This window comes from Vitis vinifera, chromosome 16 (assembly GCF_030704535.1).
Source record: "Vitis vinifera cultivar Pinot Noir 40024 chromosome 16, ASM3070453v1".
NCBI lineage: Eukaryota > Viridiplantae > Streptophyta > Magnoliopsida > Vitales > Vitaceae > Vitis > Vitis vinifera.
In genome coordinates, this window is record NC_081820.1 from 13,823,371 (window position 1) to 13,843,144 (window position 19,774).

At 36.8% G+C, this 19,774-nt stretch overlaps 1 protein-coding gene across 1 annotated transcript; it reads right to left on the reverse strand.

Moving 5' to 3' along the window:
• Positions 1 to 970: 970 nt before the first annotated feature.
• LOC132252687 (uncharacterized) lies at positions 971 to 2,309 on the reverse strand. Its single transcript, XM_059733653.1, has 2 exons — positions 1,402 to 2,309; positions 971 to 1,310 (listed from the first exon to the last, which is right to left on the reverse strand). Exons 1-2 carry the CDS (start codon positions 2,267 to 2,269, stop codon positions 1,141 to 1,143), a joined length of 1,038 nt encoding a protein of 345 aa, XP_059589636.1. The 5' UTR covers positions 2,270 to 2,309; the 3' UTR covers positions 971 to 1,140.
• Positions 2,310 to 19,774: the final 17,465 nt, after the last annotated feature.

A 19,774-nucleotide genomic window follows, 5' to 3' on the forward strand; every position in this document is an offset into this window, starting at 1 on the left:
ATATCTATATATCAATATTTGTTACAACGGATGCAAGGGGATATAAATAGAGAAGTTTTTCCAACCTTCCTAGCTAATAAATCTTATGATTGGTGGATTACAAGGAGAAGAATGGAAATTTATACAAAAATATCTAAAAGAAAAGATCTAAAATGGAGTCGGCAGAAACAGGGGAAAATTCGCACCACGCATGGGGTGTGCGAATTTGGAAGGTGTTGTGCGAAATTTTCGCACAAGCCTGGAGCAGTTGTCTTACGAAGGCCATATCTTCCTCATTTCAGCTCCAAATCGTACACGGTTTGAAGCGTTGGATTCTTGACTTCCTGAGCTTTGAAATGGTATATAGCATGTAGAAAATGGACTTCAGGAAGTGCTCCAAAAGTGCCAAAGAAGACTGCAGCTGCTGTCCTCTATTTTCCTCTTTGCTTCTTTTTGCTTCTCTTTGCTTCTCTTTGCTTTTCTCCTTTTGTTGGCTTGCTTTGGTGTAGCTAAAAGCTTGCTTTAACTTGTCCAAGAAGCTCCTCCATCATTTGGCATGCTTGAATTGATTCATAAGCTAATATAAACATGTAAACTTGCCACAAAATGGTTAAAACCAATTACTAAGGACCTTAATGAATTAATTGGGTTAAATGAATATGATTACTACTCAAAGGTGCTTAAAACCATTATAATTAGGTCTACAAAATAGCACTTTTTGGTAGTAATCACTCCATATCGCGTAACTTTAGCCTCATATTATAGTAACAAAACACTAATTGCTCCAATCGAGAGTAAGCCAAGCGATTTCGTTGCTTTGTGTGGATGAGAGCAAACGTGCTCCAATTTCTCTCACATGCAGAAGATGACGCAGTTTGTGAGAGAACTTTGATGGCTAACTTTCTCAATGTAGGTGTTTGATTCCCATACATAAACCACCATTCAGCTGCAACAAATTTGATAATCATATAAATACTTATGTGGTGAACTTACAATAATAATAATCAATTTTTTCCTATAAAGACTCACCAGGCACCATGGTTGACCTTGATGCAATTGCCGCTCGATCACCGAATCCTCTTTTTGCATCTCAAAAAAGTACAAGCTATGTATTCAACATTTAATTTGTTAGTAAACGTTCAAATAAATTGATGAATGAAATTATTGTTTTATTGACAAAAATAACAATTTTTTATTCACCTCATTTCCAAATTGACCAAGCGATTCAGTAGTTGGATCTAATTTTGCAAAAACATCATGAACAGCTTGAAGTAGTTCCGGATCACTACCAACTCCACGCCTATATTGAAATCTTGGATTCAAGAAGTATGCTACAATAAAATTTAGTAGAGTTAGTATTTTTTTTTTAAAGAAACTTAAATACAAAGTAAAAACTTATAAAGATATATAGTATTTAAGTACCTGCTGCATGAAGTGGATGTTTTAGTGTTTTCTGCCAACGATCTTGTATTATTTTGAACATCCAATCTCCAGCTCCTTGACGAATAAGGTTCTCTTTCATCACGTGCATAAGCTCGTACACAAATGGCATTGTGGGAACAACTTCAGAATCCACAAGTTGAAGCACCACATATAATGGCTCATATAATGAAACTATATTTGTCAATCTGTCCCAATACGTATGGTCAAACAATAATTGCTCCAATTCTCGTCCAAGTTTTGTTCGACTGAGTTTGTGTTGTGCCCATTCATCACTCATAAACAATTTTTTCAAATCAGCCCTTTTTTTTAGAAGACTGTCAAGAGCAATATAATTGGTAGCAAACCTTGTAGCTCCTGGTCGAACAATGTCTCCACCACAATACTTTCTCATTTGTGCTAGTAACCAACCATGATTGTAAATGAAGTTAGTTATCTTGCGAGCATTGTTTATCACCTCGATAACATTGGGTCTTTTACCGATGTCTTCAAAGATTAAGTCGATGCAGTGTGCCGCACACGGAGTCCAATATAAGTTATACTTCTTCATCAATTGTTTCCCTGCTTTCATGAATGCCGACCCATTATCTGTGACAATTTGGACCACATTTTCCTTACCGACTTCTTTGATAATAGTCTTCAAAAGCTCATATATATACTTGTGGTCTTTGATATAGTTCGATGCATCGACTGACTTAAGGAACACCGTGGTCCCTTTAGAATAAACCATGAAATTAATAATACTTAATTTCGTGGGCCCTGTCCATCCATCTGACATTATTGTGCACCCATATGTCTTCCATTTTTCCCTTTGTTGGTTCACATAAGCTTCCATTTCTTTGTACTCCATTTCCAAGTATTTGTTCTTTATTTCATATGGAGATGGAGGTTCGATTCCCATTCCTGCACTTCATATGTAAAACATGTCACAAAATACTATACTTACTAAAAGTATAACACAATATAACATTTGATAAATTAGTAATTACCTGCTTGTTGTCCACCAATAATCATATTCTTGAAGTGATGAGACTTTGCTTTTGCGGGTGCGACACTCTCATAAATGAAGAATTTGCTGATTAAGCGTCCCATCGTTTCTTTAATTGCACCACCCTTGAATATATCTTTGATATTTTTTTGTTTTGCTGCAGAAGACTTGTAAAGCGAAGGGGCAATAGGGGGTGAATGATGCGAATGTCGCATACTCTGTGATTTTCGCATCGTCGACGGTATACCAGCAGAAGACTCTCCTGATTTGCGTTTGCTTCCTACAATATTCTCATGTTGTTCACATTCCCAATTAGATGCTTTCGAGGCACGAACTGCAGATCGATATGCATCTCGCTCATCTGGGTGCATATTTGTCGGATACATATACACATCTTCTTCCTCAGCATCTTCATCATCATCATCTTCGTTTACCAAATGTGTATGATGCGTCCCCATTGTGCCACGTAATTGACTACGAAATTCTTCAATATCAGCATTTTTCTTTGCTTTTGCTTTTTGTTTGTCATGCACCAACAATCGTATCTCTTCTTTCACTTCGGGCGGCACTCTTGGACACTTTTTGGTGTTGTTATGTGGGTCCTTATGCATTAAATGAGACTTGAATCGTGTGATGCCTCCACTTTTCATTACCAACCCACAAAAATTACAAATTGTTCCATTTCGATTACCCTCAATTGGTGAACAATACTTCCAAGCTGGATCTCGCCCTAGCACGGCAGAACCACCTTCACTAGCCATGCTAAATCTATTGCAAGAAAAATACACTTAAATTTAAATCTATGTTAATTTAACTAATTAAATAAATTACCTAAGTTAATTTTCAAAATCTAAATGTAATTTTATGACAAATTTACTAAATATTGAAATTAATCATAATTGAATATGAAAATAAATCGCAATAATATAAAAAAATTGATCATATTTAATATTCCATATATAGTAGTTCATGTTAATTTAACTAATTAAATAAATTACCTAAGTTAATTTTTAAAATCTAAATGTAATTTTATGACAAATTTACTAAATATTGAAATTAATCATAATTGAATATGAAAATAAATCGCGATAATATAAAATATTGAGCATATTTAATATTCCATATATAGTAGTTCATGTTAATTTAACTAATGAAATAAATTATCTAAGTTAATTTTTAAAATCTAAATGTAATTTTATGACAAATTTACTAAATATTGAAATTAATCATAATTGAATATGAAAATAAATCGCGATAATATAAAATATTGAGCATATTTAATATTCCATATATAGTAGTTCATGTTAATTTAACTAATTAAATAAATTACCTAAGTTAATTTTTAAAATCTAAATGTAATTTTATGACAAATTTACTAAATATTGAAATTAATCATAATTGAATATGAAAATAAATCGCGATAATATAAAATATTGAGCATATTTAATATTCCATATATAGTAGTTCATGTTAATTTAACTAATTAAATAATTTAGCTAAGTTAATTTTTAAAATCTAAATGTAATTTTATGACAAATTTACTAAATATTGAAATTAATCATAATTGAATATGAAAATAAATCGTGATAATATAAAAAATTGAGCATATTTAATATTCCATAATTAACCATGTTAATTAAATTAATTATATAATTTACTATGTTAATTAAATTAATTAAACAATTTAGCTAAGTTAATTAGTTTAATGTAATTCTAAATACGAATTTAAATCACAAATAATCATCTAAAATAAATATATCATAACCTAAATTAATTCAATAAAAATATACAAAATAATTACAATTGAATGTAAACATACTAATTAATTAAAAATACATGAATTAATTATTGCAAACAAAATTAATTATAATTTCAAACAAACATACCTTAAAATGATTGAATAATTGAGCAATCTTGGAAAAAATTGGAGTAATAAGAGAGCAAATGGAGAATCAAAGCAAAAATGGATGAAATTGATGCAAAATTGGCTATTTATAGGTGAAATTTGGGCCAAAATAGCCGTTAGAACCTTAAGTTACCGTTTAAAATTAATTTTGGCCGTTGGATCACAATTTGGAAGCAATCTGGCCATTGGATCTCTTTGTTAACGTTGGGATTCAAATCTGGGCGTTGGATCAACACGGGCGTGATCTGGGCCGTCAGATCACGCTGGAGAGAGGGGGGCGTTTTTTCGCCAAAAATCGGCGATATATCGCCGATAAATCGGCGACACACGGGATTCTCAGGCGATTTTTTCATAAAATCACCGATTTATCCTATGTCGCCGATATATCGGCGATATATCGCCGATTGTTTGGCAATTTTTGGCGAAAAATCGCCCGGCCGACTTATCTCCTCCATGTGTCGTTTCGCCACCCGCCGACACGCGATATATCGGCGATATTTCGCCGATTTTTTCCTCCTTGGTTATGCTATATCATACATGATCATACATATTAAAAAAATATTAAATATGTTTTCTAGTTGTTGAAGACTTGTGTATCTCAACAATTAAACTCTGATTCACAATAGGTTACTTGAATCTATATAGTAATTTGAATTTTATTTCTTTGGTTTTTAGCTTTTCCTAGTAGTTAATTTTCACATGCTACTCTACATACATCAAAAATTGCATTTAAAATGAATTAAAAATCTTGATGTCAAAATTGGTAGCAAGATATTCCAACTTCAAAGGAGTAGTTTGGAGAAATAGTTTGATACTTTAATCTAATGTATTACAATTGAGAAAATAAACGACTAATCTAAAAGGATAAAAACACCCAAGAAGGAGGGAGGGGGGTGGTTGAATTAAAGTTTAAAAAAAATTATTTTTAAACAAAAAAAAATTAAGCACAAGAAGCACAAATATAAAGAGATAAGGATATAGAAAGCAAACTCCGATTTTAGTGGTTCAACACTTCCTTGCCTACATCCACTTTCCTCAAGCTCCTAACCGAATGAGGGTTCCACTTATACTTGAAGCTTCAACCAAGCTTCTAATCACTTTTTACACTTGGATTCCGACTCCATTGGGCTCTTATACAGTCTCTTCAAGTCTTTACTCACTTGAAGGCTTTAACACTCAATTAACAAGTATGACTCTCTCAACCTATCTCAACAATGGCTCAAATACAACTCAAGGCTAGGATGAATCACAAGGGCACACTAAAGAAAATGCGAATGAAGATTCTATGCACCAAAAAAAGAATGAGAGCTTTTATGGCAAGAACAAGTAGGTAAACAAATAAATGCAGGTGTTCTCTTTCTCATAAATGAAGCAGAGCTCTCAATTTATAGGTTTCTAACCTTGGGTGCTAAAAAACCAAAAAGCAACCTCAATTGGACCTCAATTGGGAAGGAAAATCCCTCGACCAGTAAAGAAAGGCTACTGGAAGAGAGAGAGTGTTTTTTGCATCTCCTAAACCTCGGCCGGGAAAGGATAATCGGTCAACCAGTACCCTAGCCGGTTGAGATGGTTTGGCTAGAACCTCGATCGGTTCACCATTTTTGGCCAGAAAACCTATCTTTTTTTGGTCTTTTTCCTTCTAACACCCAGGCAAGGTCTTTAGGTAAAATAATATGCTAATTTGGAAATCTTTTACTTAAGGTTCATTTGATAGAACTTGGATTTTTATGGAAAAGTAACTTTAAAGCATAAACCGAGTTTTTCAAAGATGCATGAAATGATATGTAAATCCTAACTGCACCCATGCATTCATCTTACATATGTTTCTTACGATTAAAAGGTCTTTCAAAAGTCTTGATCTTGCATCCATTAAGTTCTTTGATGAATTTCCAAATTAACACCTGAAACTATTTATAATTCAAATCAATTAGTAACTTAACCATAGTTTGCTATCATCAAAACATGATTAGGAGAACCCTTGGGCTAACCATCTCCCCTTTTTTTATGATGACAAACCTTGGTTATCTAGGAGAAGAATAATCTCCCCCTCAGACCAATCATGGATCAACAATCAAAATTTAAGAACTTAAAATCAAGATGATCAAGACATATTATAGAGAAATTGCAACAAGAAACAATGTAAGTCATAAAATATAGACATATCATATATCATAAGTCAACTATATCAATGTCCAATATGTATGTTCCAAAAAATGATATGCATGTGTGAGTGTCCTATATCTAGCCTCCTAGTTCCTAAAATATCTCCCCATTTTGGCAACATCAAAAAGGAAGAAAGGAGGTCTCTAATGAATAAAGGTTGAGGAGGTGGAGGTGGAAACACAGAATGCAGATAGGTTATCATCTCCTTATGTTGACACTCTAAGCGATCCTCAATACGCTCAATCCTCTGCTAGAGATACTCAACTACGAAGTGAAGCCAACCTAATGCTGATCCATACGATCCTCCATGGAGTAGAAATGTGTATCACTAACCACAATAAGCTTCTCCATGCGAGTGCCAAAAGAGTTGATCTAAGCAGATAAATCCATCCATGGAGCATGGTCAGGAGCAAGAGTTGCCTAAGGAGGTGGTATCTCTGTATGAGTAGGCTCAGTGAGTGTAGGTTTAAAGTAGGAAGGCTTATGACGGTTGAGTAGATGGACCCTCTGTAAAATTTAGCTCAGAGAAGGTAGCCTCAAACCGAACACCCTCTGTCTGGAGCAAGGGAATGTCAGTCACGGGCCCTCTCTGCTGATAGCCACTCTAAGGGTCTACTCCACCCTCCATCTCTTGAATCTCTACCTCCTCCTCAACTCTAGGATGTGCCTGTCCTTGTTCCCGAGCCTGTGTTGGTGCTCTCTCTGCTTTTCTCACCCAAGAACCATCTGGGGCCTTCTCAAATTTCATCATCTCCATAGACTAATCATCATAAGTATCATATGTGTTGGAGGCCTCAAAATCCTCTCTCTACTCAGGTCAACGCCGACATCCTTGAATACTTTGGTTAGGAAGCAGCTATAGGGGAGTACACGAGTCGTGCTATCACAACATGCAATCATGTGCATCATCATAAAATATCCCAAATAGATCCGTCTCCCAGTCATAATGGAGTCTATAACGAATGCCTCATAATAAGAGACCTCATCTCAATGTCCACCTCATGGGAAAAAAAATAAAGCATAACATATGGTGTAGTACTATGCTGATGACCATCAAGTTGTGTGCTGAGGGTTTGCCCATCCCGTGGGCATCTAGAATTCCACAAATCATCTTAATGGCCTCTCTAGGCTCAAATCTTGGCGTAGTGGACCACAACTTGGACTCGTATACTCTCAGTCCAACTGAAGCAATATAAAAGATAAAGCAGATGCTCTTCGGGTCCAAACAAATCTCAACTCCTCTAACAATAAAAGTGATCGGGCCACCTATGCCGTAAGTCACCCTTGAGTAAAAAGCTCGCACCAATGTCGAAAAAACTGGCTTAGAAACAATAATCGCTGATAACCAGCTCATCCTAGTGAATAAACCCTTGAATCTGAATTGTTGAAGTTGGGGAAAATTAATATTTCTCTCGGGAACTACTCGTCTCTGAGCAAAATGTTGCTTGTACCACTGGTAGTCCTCCATGGAATTGAACAAAGCAGTGTCAAATCGTGCCTTTCAGCATGCCTCTGGCTGAGATGGCTCAGCTAAGCACTTGCCTTTTGCCCTGGAGGCTCAGGCTCTTGCCTGGACCTATAAAAAACGACGACTGAGCAAGACGAAGAGAGAGAACTAGTAGAGGCTCACACTTGAAACCTGGACGAATGGAAATGGAGAGGAACCTATATTAGAGCTAACTGTGACACACCTAAGAAAGAGAAGACCACCCAAAAAGGAAACCTTAGCCTTCAAAGTCTTCAAAACTCTCCTAAAAGCAGGTCAATCAGTCCAAAACGCATTGAAATCGGTCTTTAGAAGCCAAAACCAGAAAAACCCTAAAGAATTGGAGGAGAATGGTGCAGAAAAAAGAGTGCGGGAGCCTCTTAATATTCCCAACCCTGACAAACCAGTCAATTGATCATCATCTAGTCAACCGCCTGGTCAATGCAGTCAACGTTTTTTACTTTCCAATTTTTGCATAATTTTTCATTTTGTGATCCTCCCACTACCCTTTTAAGTTGAAATCCCCAATTTTTTTATGCCTAATGCCAAGGGAATTTTGATTTTTGGCTAAAATTTCACCATTATCTAAGCATATATCTATATGATGCATATGAGATGAAACTTATGCAATCAGAAAATATATTCATCAAGAATTCATTAAGAAAACATTTGATCATAATGAAATCACTCCTAATTGTCTTCTAATATCAACAAATTGATCATCACTTAAAGGTTTTGTAAAGATATTGGCAAGTTGATCTTTAGTGCTTATAAATTCAAGTGTTATGTCACCTTTTTGTGTATGATCTCTAAGAAAGTGACGTCTAATCTCTATATGCTTAGTCCTAGAGTGTTAAATTAAAATTACTAAGTGTTTGTTTCATCCAAAGGATTTGTGCACAACATAAACCAACTGCTATGTATTCGGCTTTCGCCGTTGACAAAGCTACTGAATTTTGCTTCTTACTATGCCATGAAACAAGTGAGTGTCTTAAGAAATGACAAGTGCCACTAGTGCTTTTTCTTTCAACCTTACAACCGACAAAATCAGCATTCAAAAAACCAATTAATTCAAAGTTATCACTCTTAGGATACCATAAGCCTATGTCCATTGTCCCTTTCAAATATTTGAGGATTTGTTTTACGATACTTAAGTGGGATTCTTTAGGACAAGATTGAAATCTAGCACACAAGCATACACTATACATAATGTCGGGTCTACTAGCGGTCAAGTATAGTAAAGAACCTATCATGCCTCTATTCAAAATGTCGGTCGCAAATATCTGGAAGCTTCAGGAGAACACCGCGGTACTGTGCAAAATGGCTGCGAAACTCTCCGGGTAAGCGCTGTCAGAGGATCCGGATATGTCTGATCGAGGAAGTTGAAACGTCTTCCTCTCCCATCAGGCGTCAGGAGCCGGATACGAAATATCAAGATGGAATGGCGGCGCGCAAAATTCCGAATGTGATACATCCGGGTGGAATGGCGGCGCGCAAAATTCCGGATGGGATACATCCGGGAGGAATGACGGCGCGCTCCCCTATCCGGACTCCCTCAGGGAGAAGCACACGGCACTCGCAATCATCACACCCCGGATAATAGCATATCCTATCCGGATATGTTGTCCGGATCATTGACTAAAGTGCACAAGCCTTGCTACATCATTCCGACAGCCTGCCACAGCCCATGTTCCGCCGTCCTCCGATGGTGTGTCCAGATGCCCTGTCCGGACATCTTTGCCATGGATTCCAAAGAACTCTCCTCAATCTCGGATTGCTTTGGTGATCAAAAAGCTATCAAAACACCAAAACTTAACACAATTTGATTAGAATTGATTGCAAGGGTCCTTAATATGTTAATTGGGTTAAAAGGTGATAACTACTACTCAAAAGTGTTTAAAAGAGTTAATTACAAGCTATGAAATAGCACTTTTTGAGTAGTAATCACATGCACAGCAGGATAAGCTTCCCATTGAGTCTATACCACCTGCCCCTACACCACCTATGCCTGAGGCCACTTCTACTACTCCTCTTACCACTCCAGTTGTTCCACTGGTTGCACCTTCTACATCTGAGGTCTCCATTACCATTTCTGCCACAGATTTTCGTGCCATGGTACATTTATTCCAGACACTGACCACTACACACAATGCTTTATTCCGGTAGATGGCAGTCATACGTGCTCAACAGGATCAGCATACAACTATCCTTGACCAGCATACTACTATCCTTCATAAGATTCAGTAGCATCTGGGACTTTTACCACCACCTTAGCCTGACATTCCTGGACCATCAGAGCCCATAGCTCCAACTGATGAGGCTATTCCAGCTAAGGAGACCACCAGAGCCGATGTCCCTATCCAACCCACTCATGAGGCCACCACAGATCCATCATTTCCACCAGAGACCCTCGCTACTTGATCATTTCTTTATCCTATTGTATTTACTTATTATATTAGTAGACATTATTACTTGTTTTGATGTTTTATATTCTAGGATTGGATGTATTACATGATCATATCTCACATTGTACTTTCTCATAGTAATATATAAACATCATTTTTCTTTATACTTGGCATTTTTCCTATTTCCTTTACTCATTAATATTTTGTTTTTTTTTAATCATGTGGTTTCTCCTATACGACTCAAACTCCATGTCACCCAGGAGGTACCACTTCTTCCCTTTATTTGCAATCGCTCTTGCCACATTAAGGGCAATGTTGATCTTGGTTGGGGGGAGAGTAAATGAAGGAAGTTTTGGGTAATAATGCTAGGTTATTTTGTTAATTTAGTACTTTTTGCTTAATTTTAAAAGTTTTTACTCTACTCTCCATGATTATTAAGGGAAAATTCTTAAAATGAAATGGGAGAAATTGAATTCTTGTCTTTTTACTTGAATATTAGAGTTGTATTATGCTTATTAAGGTTGATGAATTATTGAAACTCCTATTGAATTCAACCTTATTTCTTCCACTTTAATCTTACCACACACTGTGCACATTAGGTTCCGTTTATAAAATGAAAAACTATCTCACCCCTTGAACTTAGGAAAATTTCGACTTGGTACCTTTGACCTTGTTTTAATAGTTTTGGGACACCTTAATAAAAGCCAATGAGCCTTCAAAAAAAAAAGGAAAGAACAAAGTGTTATACTTGCTTTGAAACCCGAGCAAGGTCCGAGGGGTATATGGTGAAAATCTTTAAAACCCGGTGCCCTAAGCCTTGATTGGTTGGGAGTCACCGACCTCAATGCTCGTTACAAAGGTGAATAGGTGGAGTTTAACATATTGTAGGTGCTTGGGTATTAAATTTCAATCTCAAAAGTCCGGGGTAAAATTCGAGGAGTTAGTGATCGAAAAATCCTTAAAGCTTGATGCCCTAAACCTTGATTGGTTGGGAGTCATGGATGGATCTCTATTACATGGACACTTTAGAAAACAATACCTTTAGCATTGCACACCTACAATGAAAAAAATTGTGAAATAAAATAGGTGCGTTCTTAGCCTATTGGAGGTTGGTCAGTTTGCTTAAGTTTGAGTAAGAACTAAGTTAGGGGAGAGAGATTAGTTCAGCATACTATATTCGGAAACTAATAAGCTTAACACTTAGATTTTTGTGGAAGAGTAATGATTGAGCCTATGGGAGTGGAAATCCTTTTAATACTTAAATTTGCATAATGCCTACTCTTTATGAATTGTGATCAGGTAAGATATTTGATATACTCTTGTTGAAGGTTGGGTTTTGCTTCTTTAATGTTCCATGAGAGAGTATGCTCTACATCATGCCACTTATGATTTTTTAGAGTGATCAGCATGATTTTGTAAATTATTTTACTGTTCATTTTTCTTTTTCTCTCCTTCATTGCTAAGGGACTAGCAATATGTCTGTTGGGGGGAGTGATTACTACTCAAAAAGTGCTCTTTTATAGCTTGTTATAACCTCTTTTAAACACTTATGAGTAGTATTTATTACCTTTTAACTCAATTGGCACATTAAGGACCCTTGCAAGTGTTACTAATCAGTTTTTGTCAAGTTTTGGTGTTTTTGATAGCTTTTTGATCATTAAAACGAGCCAAGAATGAGGGAGAACTTTGTGTAGTCCATGGCAAAACAAGTTGAAGCTCAATTACATGAAGAATCCAAGTTTTGGAGAGCTTCGTAGCCTTTGCCAAATCAAACAAGTATGCAAGGAAGAGAATCAGAGAAGGAATCTAACATTCAGCAATTTCGCAATGCTTTGCGAAACTTTCGCAAGCCTTGCGAAATGCCAAAAGAAGTATAAGCTGCAGGACAGAGAGCAAAACTTTGAAGAATCAATTTCGCACCCTGTGCGAAATTTTGCAACCCTTGCGAATCTGAGGAAAATGAATCTCACAACCCCTTACGAAATTTTCATAAGCCTTGCGAAACCAAAGCTAAAGAAAATCAATTTCGCACTTTGTGCGAAATTTCGCAAGCATTGCGAAATCTTCTTGTGTAATCTTCAGATATTTTTGCACCAACTCTGTTAGATTTTTATCTCAAGATATTTTGTGTATTTTCTCCTTGTAATCAGCTAAAGATATTTTGAGATATTTAGGATATCTAAGTGAGGGTTTAAAAATATCTCTCTATATATGTCTTTAAATATCTCTTTTGTAATATCTCAGAAGGATTACCTAGAATAGCCAACACTTGGTAAGCTTTTCAGACTCCTTGGAGACATCCATTAGTTATCTCTTGCGAGTTTTTGAAGGGTAATCCAAGGTTAAGGATCACCTTGAATGGCCAATACTAGGTGAAAGGTATGAGCCATTGCAAGATGATTCAATGAGAGGACTTTAGTGTTTGAAAACCCATCCCTGTGGACGATCCTAAAACCACTATACTATGCTAGCTATGCTACCCTAGTATATGGTGAATTAGGTTTATAAATTTTGTTGACAACTCCCGTATGAGGACTGAATAAAGAGTACACCAATTGGGGACGAATCACAAAGCCATAATTAGTTATGGGGGTACTCATTTTTGCAACAAGCCTTTTGAAACTCTCCTAACCAAGTATGGGGTGAAGCATAAGGTAGCTACACCTTACCACCCTCAAACTAATGGGCAAGTTGAGTTAGCAAACCAGGAGATTAAAAACATATTGATGAAGGTGGTGAACACAAACAGAAAAGATTGGTCAGTCAAGCTCCTTAATTCACTATGGGCATATACAACAGCTTACAAGACCATTCTTGGGATGTCACCTTATTGCTTACACTATGGCAAAGCATGTCATCTCCCTGTGGAATTGGAATACAAGGCTTGGTGGGCAATCAAGAAGCTCAACATGGATTTGAGTAGAGTTGGGTTAAAGAGGTTCTTAGACGTCAATGAGTTGGAGAAATTGAGAAATGATGTCTACATCAATTCAAAAATTGCAAAAGAGTAATTGAAGAGGTGGCATGATCAATTGATTTTTTGTAAGGATTTTCAAAAGGGACAAAGAATCTTACTCTATGACTCTAAGCTCCACATCTTTTCGGGCAAGCTGAAATCAAGGTGGATAGGTCCTTTTACCATTCACCATGTGCATTCAAATGGAGTAGTGGAACTACTCAACTCCAACAGTACTAGGAGCTTCAAAGTGAATGGTCACCGTCTTAAGCCCTTTGTGGAGCCTTTTTTCCTTGACAATGAGGAATTTATTCTCCTTGATCCACATCAAGCTTGACAAGACCAGTTTTTTTTTATGAACTTAGTCTATCTAAAGACTATCGAGTCCATATATTTTTGTTTTATTTTTTATTTGAGAGTTTTCCTATATTATTACTTGTTTTGATTTTGATTTCTAGTTTTAATTTTATTTTGGTTTGATTTAACTTAGGTTTTTTATGATCAATTGCAAAGGGGACTTCAAATCAGTTGGGCGCGTCCTTAAAGATTCTTGGTAGATGAAAAACCAAGACAATTCACACACCCTACGAAATTTTCACAAGGCATGTGAAATTCATGGCTCATTTCACATAGGGTGCAGAAATTTCGCACACCTTGAGAACCAATTCCGCACACTGTGCAAAAATAAATTAACCCTGTAAACTCATTTTTTTTCGCACACCCAACATCGTGCGAAACACTGTGCAAAAACCTAAGGGGTCTGTGGACCCATTTCACACCCCCAACGCCATTTCACACGCTATGCGAAAACCAAAAGACACTCTGCCATCTTTTTTTAAACCCTCGAGCCCTAATTTCCCTATTTTGCAAGCACCCCTATCATTGTGAATCCCTCATTTTCCTCTGCCACCTTGCAACCTCATCTCTTCAAAGTGTCACCTCATCCCTCTCCATTCAACACCCCGCCCCACGCATCTCACTTCAAAGAGTCGCACTCCAAGCCCCCTGCGAGCATGGACCCGAGGCCCACCTTCCATTTTCAATATGGCATGGACCCGAGAAGCCCTGCCCGCCCCTTCACCAAGTCGCACTCCAAGGCAGAGAGCCTTCTCTACTCGGGTGCCTCGTGATTCTCCATTTCAGGCCACAAAGGCCCCGTAGATTCCACTTTCTAAGGGTGGAGCGCCCACTAGTCCTTCCTCTCCTGCTCCTCAGCGCATATATGAGACGAGAAGACCACCTACTACACTAGGGGCGACTACTTCGCGCCTTGAGAGTTCAGTGCGGTGCCTTCCTACCAAGAGGGCCAGGACTTCAAGCCCAGGCAAGTCATCTAGAGCTTCACAGCCTGAGCCTCCTACAGATTCTGAGTTTCCTTCTAACATGTCACTGGAGTCTATTATCAGAAGCCCGATGCTCACAGCACTGCCCATTGAGGGCAACTCATATTACAGAGCGAGACCTTTCCACTCGGAGTTATATTTTGATCAGGAGGCCATGCGACAGTAGCCTGAGCTTCGAGACTCTTATGACCTACTGTAGATGTACCATCTTGAGCACCTTATGACTCCTCATGAGTTGTTTTATCCTAGAGTAGCATTAGACTTTTACAAGTCCATGACTACTCGTGGCGTCCTAAGTCCTACCACGATTCACTTCACTACTAATGGACGTCATGGTATCCTCGAGGCCAGAGGTATTGTATAGGCTCTACAGATTCCTTTCGAGCCAATGGATCCATCTGTTTTCCGCCAGTGGTCCCTAATATCTCAAAGGGACATGGTCCGTATTTTATCCAGGGGCACCTCTATAGATTCGATCCTTTTTCGGAAGGAGCTTCCACCTGGGATGCTCCTCGTAGATGTGGTGCTACGCTCCAACCTCTTTCCCCTACAGCATTCGATACAGAGGCGAGGAGCTATCTTGGATGTTTTATTCCACATATCAGAAGGCTTTTACTTTGTCTCACACCACTTAATCATGGCCTCCCTCGTCCACTTTGAGGAGAAGGTCCATAGGAAGAAGCTTCAGAGGCTGAACACTATTCCATTGCTATTCCCGAGGTTGCTTTGCCAGATTTTGGAGCATATGGGTTTTCCTAAAGAGCCTCAGCACGAGCACCATCGTATTTGTCAAGAGCGATTCACTCTTGACAAAAGGAATCAGTTGGTGGGCTATTTTGCACCTCCAAGAGCCCATACCATGGTAGCACCTTCAGAGCCCCCACAGACGAAGCAGGCACAGTCTACTCCAATACCTATAAAGCTGGGTGAGCTTCCGACAGTTGACACAGTCACAGCTACACTTGAGGATGCATCATCTCCACTTGAGGCTCCCACTACTTGATCAAAGGACATCTCTTTATCTTATTGTATTTACATATTATATTAGTAGAGATTGTTCCTTGTTTTTTATGCTTTATATTCTGGGATTGGATGTATTACTTGATGATATCTCATATTGTACTTTCTTATATTAATATATAGACATCATTTTTTATATTACTTGGCATTTTTCTTTTCCTCTACTCATTACCCTTTTGTTTTTTTACTCATGTGGTTTCTCCTATACGACTCAGACTCCATTTCACTCAGGAGGTACCACTTCCTCCCTTTATTTTCAATTACTCTTGACACATTGAGGGCAATGTTGATCTTGGTTGGGGGGAGAGTTGAGGAAAGAAGTATTGTTAATAATGCTAGGTTAATTTGTTAATTTAGTTACTTTTTGCTTAATTTTAAAAGTTTTTACTCTACTCTTCATGGTTATTAAGGAAAAATTCTCAAAATGAAATGGGAGAAATTGAGTTCTTGCCTTTTTACTTGAATCTTAAAGTGTGTATTATGCTTATTGAGGTTGATGATTTATTGAAACTCCTATTGAATTCAACCTTATTTCTTCCACTTTAATCTTACCACATACTGTGCACATTAGGTTTCAGTTATAAGATGAAAAACTATCTCACCCCCTGAACTTAAGAAAATTTCGACTTGGTACCTTTGACCTCATTTTAATAGTGTTGGGACACCTTATAAAAGGCCAATGAGCCTAAAAAAAAAAAGAACAAAGTGTTTTACTTGCCTTGAAACCCGAGCAAGGTCCGAGGGGTATACGGCAAAAGTCTTTAAAACCCGGTGCCCTAAGCCTTTATTGGTTGGGAGTCACCGACCTCAATGCTCGTTACAAGGGTGAATAGATGGAGTTTAACATATTGTAGGTGCTTGGGTATTGAATTTCAATCTCAAAAATCCATGGTGAAATATGAGGAGTTAATGGTCGAAAGATCATTAAAGCTTGATGCCCTAAACCTTAATTGGTTGGGAGTCATCGATGGATCCCCGTTACATGGACACTTTAGAAAACAATACTTTTAGCATTGCACTCCTACAATGAAAAAAAATTGTGAAATAAAAGAGGTGTGTTCTTAGCCTATTAGAGGTTGGTCAGTTTGCTAAAGTTTGAGAAAGAACTAGGTTGGGGGGAGAGAATAGTTTGACATACCATAATTGGAAACTAATAAGCTTAACACTTAGATTTTTGTGGAAGAGTAAGGATTGGACCTTTGGGATTGGAAATTCTTTTGATGCTTAAATTTGCATAATGCCTATTCTTTATAAATTGTGATTAAACAAGATATTTGATGACTCCTGTTGAAGGTTGGGTTTTGCCTCTTTGATGTTCCATGAGAGAGTATGATCCACATCATGTCACTTGAAAATTTTTTGAAGTGATTAGCATGATTTTGTAAATTATTTTACTGTCTATTTTTCTTTATCTCTCCTTCATTGCTAATGGACTAGCAATATGTCGGTTCGGGGGAGTGATTACTACTCAAAAAGTACTCTTTTATAGCTTGAAACTAATTATTTTAAACACTTTTGAGTAGTAGTTAATACCTTTTAACTCAATTGGCACATTAAGGGACCTAGCAAGGGTTACTAATCAGTTTTTGGCAAGTTTTGGTATTTTTGGTAGCTATTTGATCATTGAAACAAGCCAAGAATGAGGGAGAATTTTGTGAAATCCATGGCAATGCAAGTTGAAGCTCAAATACATGAAGAATCCGAGCTTTGGAGCACTTCATAGCCCTTTTCCAAGCTTGGCAATAGGTTGCCAAGCCAATCAGAGATGCAAGGAAAAAAACCAAAGGAAGAAATCTAACAACCAGCATTTTCGCATAGCTATGCGAAAATTTAGAGGAGGAGCAGTTACAGAACTAGGTGAAGGAAAATTTTCAAACACCCTGCGAAACCATAAGAGGCAGCCAAAGAATTTCGCACACCATGCGAAATTTCGCATGGTATGCGAAATCTTCCTATGCACCGACTCCGTTAGATTTTTATCTCCAGATATTTTGTATAATTTCCTATTTTCTCCTTGTAATCAACCTAGATATTTTATTTTATATATTTTGGTAACATCTTTGGTAGAGGGAGAGAGACTCAGAGAGGGATGGAATTTTTCCAACACTTCTAAATTCCCGTAGTTAGAAATATACAGAGCTTTTGCTCTGCTTTTCCTTCTCATTTTGTTTTCACTTTTCTTTCTAGCCAAACAACCTCTGAGTATGATTTCTTAGGGGATGGCTGGCTAGGTTTTACATTTCTTGGAGTGATGGAAGCTAGGTGAAGGACCGGAATGCAAAGGTGGGAGTTGTCATTGCTTTAAATGAAAGTAGTTGTTAACCATTAATGGTTTTTATTTCAAGGTTTAGCTTTAAATCCCTTAAAATCACCTTAAATGGCCAATACTTGATAAGCTTTTCGGATTCTATGGATGCTTATTGCTAGATCCATGGATGTCCATTAGTTATCATTTAAGAGCCATTGGAAAGGTGGTTCAAGGTGAGGGTCTTTAGTGTTTGAAGCTATTAATGGGAAGCAATTACCATTTTTCATGAATCCTTTGGATCAAATCTTAATTGCTAAATACAAAACCTATTTGGGAGATAACCATTCTTTATGTTATTGTCCCCAACACGAGGAGAAGATCCGGAATCTCCCACTTTGCCTATGGAACCCGATCCTAGTGACCTAAAGCTCCAAGAGACCTTTTCTTTGTAGTTAACTTCACTTATTATTTTTGCTTAACTTAAAATCAATCTTTGCAACCACAATTCCATTTTCTTTAAAAGCTAATTTTCATGAGGAAAAGCATCATTTTATTTCTTTCACTAAAGTCAACTATACGATGGCTATAATCACATTATGAATATTATCAAAGTCATAGCAAATCATGCTAAAAAATGATAAATCTTTTCATAACAATGTTCCTTTATTTTATTACAAATGATGTTCTACTATATAGAATGTATCACTATATTCATGTTTTACATTGTTTTATCATAACTAGTATTCCATAATTGAACATCTCAGGGACTGTCACATTGTTGTCTTGTCTCGTCTATAAGGGATTGAGCAATGATATTTTAAATGATCCTGAGTCGTTCATGATTTGCTATGACTGATCGTATAGGTACAGTTTACGTCGAGAATGATATTGAGTTGTTGTGATTGATTAGATTGAGTGTCATCTATGGCGAAAACCAAATAGAACAACAGTGTGATCAATTATAGGTTTGGTCTACATCGAAATTGAAATTGAACTATAGGCGCCTATCTGACCGACTATGCTCTATGATGAAAACTAGACAAGATAATGACATGATCGATCATATAGGTGCATTCTAAAAATGTTAAAAATTCAATATAAATATATGGTTTTCATCACAGGTGCCAACTGTGACGAAAGCAAGATAGGACAACTATGTGACTAATTGTATAGATAGGGTTTACATTGAAAATGAAACTAAGTTATCATGACTAATCAGACTAGTTTTTATATGTAATGAAAACATATAAATTGAGTTATGTTAATCATATAAAGAGGCTTAAAGTATTATATTATAAATTAAACCCTAGAAACATCAAAATCACATACTATATAATAATATTTATATGTATATAGTATACTATATTATATTTTTACTAATGAACATATATTGGTATTCATGAACAACTCTATGTACAACTCAAGGCTCATATTGTGAACTATATAGTAATGTTTTACGCTGAAACGATATAATAATCCCTTTTAAAAAATGTGGTATTGGTACAATTAAGTCAATGAAGCTAAATACATATGATATAATTAATATGATTGTATGAATATTAAATGCCAAACTAGAAATAAATTCTAAGAAGCCTAGGTAAACAACTGGCACTACATAGCACTTCCTACAGGAATAGGAAATAAAGCCAAAAAATAGAGTAAAAACTTAAAGGAGAGTAAACAACTATACAAGTAAAATTGAGCTATACTTGAAATATCATTTAATTAAGCATGGGTATCAATCAACAATGTGAAAATTGTTTTGTCCTATCTAGCCTTGAATAACCCTTAAAGGGTAGGCTTTCCTAGTAAGCTTAAGTGACTTAAGCCCACTACAGGC